The following is a 5,128-nucleotide window of genomic DNA, read 5'->3' on the forward strand; positions in this document are numbered from 1 at the left end:
TTCAGGAAGTAAAAGCTGCTGGGACCGACTCTAACATTCTCCCCAAGCTCACTGGCACCCAGGACAGTCAGGGCCGTGCGCGCCTGCAGTGGCTGCGAAATGAGGCAGCTCTGCCGGGAAGCGTCTGACCGGGTCGGCACCACAATGCCATGCCTTCTGAGGCGGGACCTGCTTCCTCCAGTCCCCGAGGATCTACTGAGCACCTGTGATACGGGGCCTCCTCCGCAGCCTCCCAAACGGAGAGGGTTTCCCTCCGAGGACATCAGTGTGTGTCCATCTAGCTTGAGGGGCAGAGAGAGTTCCCCGATTCCCCGGGTTATACGGTGTTCCTCCACCTTCGGGGGCGGCCCAAGAAAGGACCCTACACAGAGACAGGTACTCGGCGTGTGGGAAGGTGCCTGATCTTTCCATCCGGCATCCACAGAACCAGCTGTGGCTTTACCGAGGCTCAGTGACACAGCGCTAACTGCCCAGGTCTCCACGAAGGCCTTTCCCACGCCGACAAACACAAGGTTGCTTCGTGTCACTCCCTGAAATTGGCTTATTCCCCTCTTCCCCGCCTGAATGTAAGCGCCACGAGGGCAGGGACCTTTCCTCTGTTAGGCGCCACTGTATGCAGTGCCTGGGCACAAGGGAGGCACTTGGTGTTTGCTACAAGGAGAGGCTAGCGGATGCCCACCTGATCCCAGGGCAGCACACCGATGCCCTAACAGACACGGATAGGAAATTCATGAAGCTGTCTTGCCCGAGTAAAGTTTGGTGTCTGCAGATAACCCAGCAGAGAAATGGCTTTTAAAGTCACATGTGTTAAGCGGACGCGTCAGTGAACTCACAGCTGGCGTACGAGCGGCTGTCGTCCTCACACATTTTGTGCAGATGCTGGAACTCCTCCTGTGCCAGCTCGAACCGCTGCTGCTTAATCTGGTAGATTTCTTTCTTGGCATTGAGAGCCTCCTGGGCTACCACTAAGTATTCTTTCAACATCCGTTCCTGCTCTCGCCTCCACTGCTCTCTGGGGTCCTCGATCTGGGTGAGCTCTGAAATTAAAAGCATAAGACGTGAGTGAAATAAAACAGACACACACACACTCAAAGAATGTAAGGGACTTCAAAGTCAGATCTTTAGGTTGACCAAGAGTCAGGCGGCTATGGCACTAGTGAGTATGAAAATGAATGACCAGGCCCTATCGTGTTTGGCTCAATGAATAGAGCATCGGCCTACAGACTGAAGGGTCCTGAATTCGATTCCAGTCAAGGGCACATGCCCCGGTTGCGGGCTTGATCCCCAGTAGGGGGCGTGCAGGAGGCAGCTGATTAATAACTCTCTCTCATCATTGATGTTTCAATCTCTCCCTCTCCCTTCCTCTCTCTGAAATCAATAAAAATATATTTTAAAAAAGAAAGAAAATGAATGACCAGAACGCATGCTATGAAATCTACATAACAAACCTTCCTAAAGTGTGGAACATCTTCTATTTTTATTTTTTTAATATATATTTTTAATTGATTTCAGAGAGGAAGGGAGAAGGAGAGATAGAAACACCAATGAGAGAGAATCATGGATCGGCTGCCTCCTGCATGCCCCCTATTGGGGACCAAGCCTGCAACCCGGGCATGTGCTCTGACCGGGAATCGAACCCTGACTTCTTAGTTCATGAGTCGATGCTCAATCAATAAGCCACGCCGGGTGGGCGAACACCTTCTATTTTTATATGCACAATTAAAATGAGAAAACTATACAGATATGAAATTATTCACTGGACAGGGGAAGACAATACCAGACAATTTTTCACACTGTAAAGAAATGTTGGCAGAGATGAACCAAAAGAGCTCATGGCGGTCAAGCTCACAGATTTCCAGCCCTCCGCTCACCAACCTCTTGACTAGGGCGCCTCGGCTCTGCTGCCCTCTGACCTGGCCTGCTCCCCTCCCCCTCCCGCACCAGGCCGTGCAGCCCTGCATTCCCCATGGACTTGCTGTCTCCTCCCGCCCATCAACTCCCCATTTCCCACTCTGCTTTCTCTCCCTGCAGCTGATTGATGTTTCTCTCTCATCGCTGATGTTTCTACCTCTCCTTCTCCCTTCCTCTCTGAAATCAATAAAAATAAATACATTTTAAAAAAAAGAGTTGGGTTTTCAGAAGCAAGTTTTCTGAATGGAGTCTTTGGCCCCTTATGGACAAATTATTACAACAATAACCTTTCTTGTTCCTGGGGGAAAGGTGGGTTCTCTGAAGGCCCCAGAGGGAAGAGGTGGGTGCCCCAGGCGCTGGCTCCTCCCAGTTGTGCTCGAGGAGGCATTAAGAAAGTCCTAACATCTAGAGTGTCCTGTGGAGTCCTTGAGGGTGGAGACCGGGTCTCACTTTTCCCGTCCCCAGGGCCTGAAGAGTGGCCGCACAGAGACGCGCTCTCTAGCACCTGCTGTGACTCAGCACGCAGACAAGCAGACGAGCCGCGCGGAGGAATGAGCAGGCTGAGTTTACAAGAGACGAGCCAGAACAGGTCCCGGCCTCAGCGGCAGGCAGGCAGGCTTTCCAGAAAGATTGTGTAAGGCAAATGCCTATGCTGTTCAGTCATACCGCCTGGCCCCAGGAGGCCAGGGCCTGCGGGTGAGGCCTGGTGTGCGCAGGCCCAGAGGCCAGAGGCCTGGCCGGGCGGCCCTCGCCTCTGGGAGTGGCCTCCCCCTGTGGGAACTGCCCTCCCCTGTGGGAGGGGCTCTCCCCTGTGGGAACTGCCCTCACCTGTGGGAACTGCCCTCCCCTGTGGGAGTGGCTCTCCCCTGTGGGAACTGCCTCCCCTGTGGGAGCGGCCCTCACCTGTGGGAGCTCCCAACAGCACCTGGAAAAGCAAGCTCAGACACCCCAAACACACACAGACTCGAGGTACCAGGTCAGTCAAGGTGATGGATCCACCTAGAAGCCCTCTTGCCACCCAGATACCTGCCTGGGAGGCCGGGCCGGGCCTCTCCTGGGTGCCCAATCTTTGGGTAAGAGCCACACCAGAGCAAGGCCGAGCGCCACATCTCAGAAACTCCACTGCCCCAGAACTGACACGGGAAGCCTGGCCGGTCAGATTTTTTCTTTTAGCTCAAATTTTTTATTATCTGATTCGATGAACATAAAATTAAATTTCAATAAATAGAATTAGAACAATCATAAAAGGGAAACAGAAAATAACGATTAAAAAAACTGTTGCGTATTGAAAAGGCGCATTTCAGATTAATGCAATTTCTAAAACTCATTTTCTTCCATTGTAATTGAAGGGCTTCAGGTGAGTTAGGAATTCTCAGGTTAGGCCGTTTCTATGCACACGCTGAGTAAACAGCACGCATGTGAGTACTTTGAAGCGTTTGAGGTGCTAAGTGAGTTTGTTGCTTTCTTGTTTAACCATCTAACCCGGAGTGGCCTGAAAACAATGCTACCCTCCGCGAATGATGTGTATCCAAACTGCTTCTGTGTTTTATTTCTTATTTTTCAGGTACAGTTGACATTCAGATGAAATATCTGGGTCGGGGACCACTCTTTGAACTACATGGCTGCCAATCGGGTTTGCCATTCAGGAAGTGAGTGGGCAAGGAATCAATCCTAATGGCGCCACCGTGGGCCAATCACACTAAGGGACATGCGGAGCCAGGGGACCAGAGTGAGGAAAGAGCCCGAGTCTCCTGTGGTGGCCTGGTGCACCCTCGGGCGCTCCCAGACTGCCCCGCAGCTAACAAACCAGAGGACAGAGAAACAGGAAGGGGAAGCTGTGTCCCTCGGCAATAAAAATGACAATGACAGAAACACTAGAATGAGAAAGTGTGGACCTAAGAGAGCACTGGGTCCCCAGATGATTCCCCATCGAGGAAGGCTGATGAAGAGGCAGAAGGGGTGGAAAAGGTCTAGAATGAAATGGGCCCGTGAAGCAGGGTGTGTTGCCCTTGGCACTCCTGCCATTTGGGGTCGGCTCATTCTCTTGTGGGGCCGTTCTGTGCACCGTAGGAGGTTTGGCAGTGCGCCGGCCTCTGCCCGCCTGTGTTATGCGTGACAATCCAGTATTACCAGGTAATGACCAGGTGTCCCTGGGCGGCAACATCGGCCCCGGTGAGAACCACTGCTCTGAACAGTCTTATAAAGAAGGCTGGTGTGGTCAAGGCCCACCATTTTAGCCATAGTCTTTATGCAGAGACCAAAAAGGGTTGGTGTATTCAAATTAAACATACAAGCCAAAATGAAGTTAAGGTAACCAGGTGGGCAGTTAATTGTACTAATAACATGTAAGCTGTAAGTTCCACTTTACAATAACCAACCTTCTCATTGTGAGAAATAGTCTAGTTCCAAACTGCCTGGGAAATGTGTGCCTTAGAGTAGATATTAAAACCCTCCATTGGACGTACGCACGCAGTCCCGAGCAGCATACAGGCATGGTAGCTACGTAACTGCTTCACTTTTTTAAGAAAACTTCAGATTCCATGGATCAAACCCAGTTGAATGTTGCACTGGACAGTAAAGATCGTTTTGCTCTACAAAAAGGGTTTAGCATCCTTGAGGTCACCATGGAAACTCCTTCACACATAATGCCTCAAACGTGGTGCTCTACTTACTGTTTATGTGGTCCATGTAATAAATTCCAATTTGCTTATCATATACCGTTTCCCATCCTAAAGGAAGCTCATCCCCAACACAATCGGCAAAGGTCAAGGGCTTTGTTATCCTGCAAGACAAAAAGGAGAAAAGCACATTTCAGAAGCAGGTCAATTCCGTGTGAGTTTGCCCAATCAACTCCAGAATCAGGTTTTAATGCGTAATTATATATTATCTAATTGACTGGTTTTTGCCCCAACTTTGGGTTGGAAAATTAAATCACCGGCTTCGCCTAAGCAATAATCAGTCACAACATCAGTACACTCATGGTTAAAAGCATTATTATCTCAAAGTGCAACTTTAAGTACCAGGGAAACAGATATTGAAAGTTACAGAACAGGTAAGACATCTTCTCCCAGGCAGCGTGTTTAATGAGGTGATGACAGCGGAATGCGGCTCGGCTCGTCCACAGCAGGAGGGCAGCTCTGCTTTGTTCTCCTTCCCTGTGAACTGCTCTCCCACCCCCCCGGCCCCAGCTGTCCATCCATTTCAGCTTCCATCTACC

General features: G+C 50.5%; 1 protein-coding gene across 1 annotated transcript in view; it reads right to left on the reverse strand.

The window, feature by feature from the left end:
* Positions 1–4,688, reverse strand: part of WWC3 (WWC family member 3) — a 77,012-nt gene extending 72,324 nt beyond the window's left edge. Inside the window, 2 exon segments of the mRNA XM_015563966.1 lie at positions 834–1,037; positions 4,584–4,688. Coding sequence (XP_015419452.1) covers positions 834–1,037; positions 4,584–4,599 — 220 coding nt within the window. The 5' untranslated portion in view covers positions 4,600–4,688.
* Between the last annotated feature and the right edge of the window lie 440 nt (positions 4,689–5,128).

This window comes from Myotis davidii, unplaced genomic scaffold (assembly GCF_000327345.1).
Source record: "Myotis davidii unplaced genomic scaffold, ASM32734v1 scaffold1277, whole genome shotgun sequence".
Lineage (NCBI taxonomy): Eukaryota > Metazoa > Chordata > Mammalia > Chiroptera > Vespertilionidae > Myotis > Myotis davidii.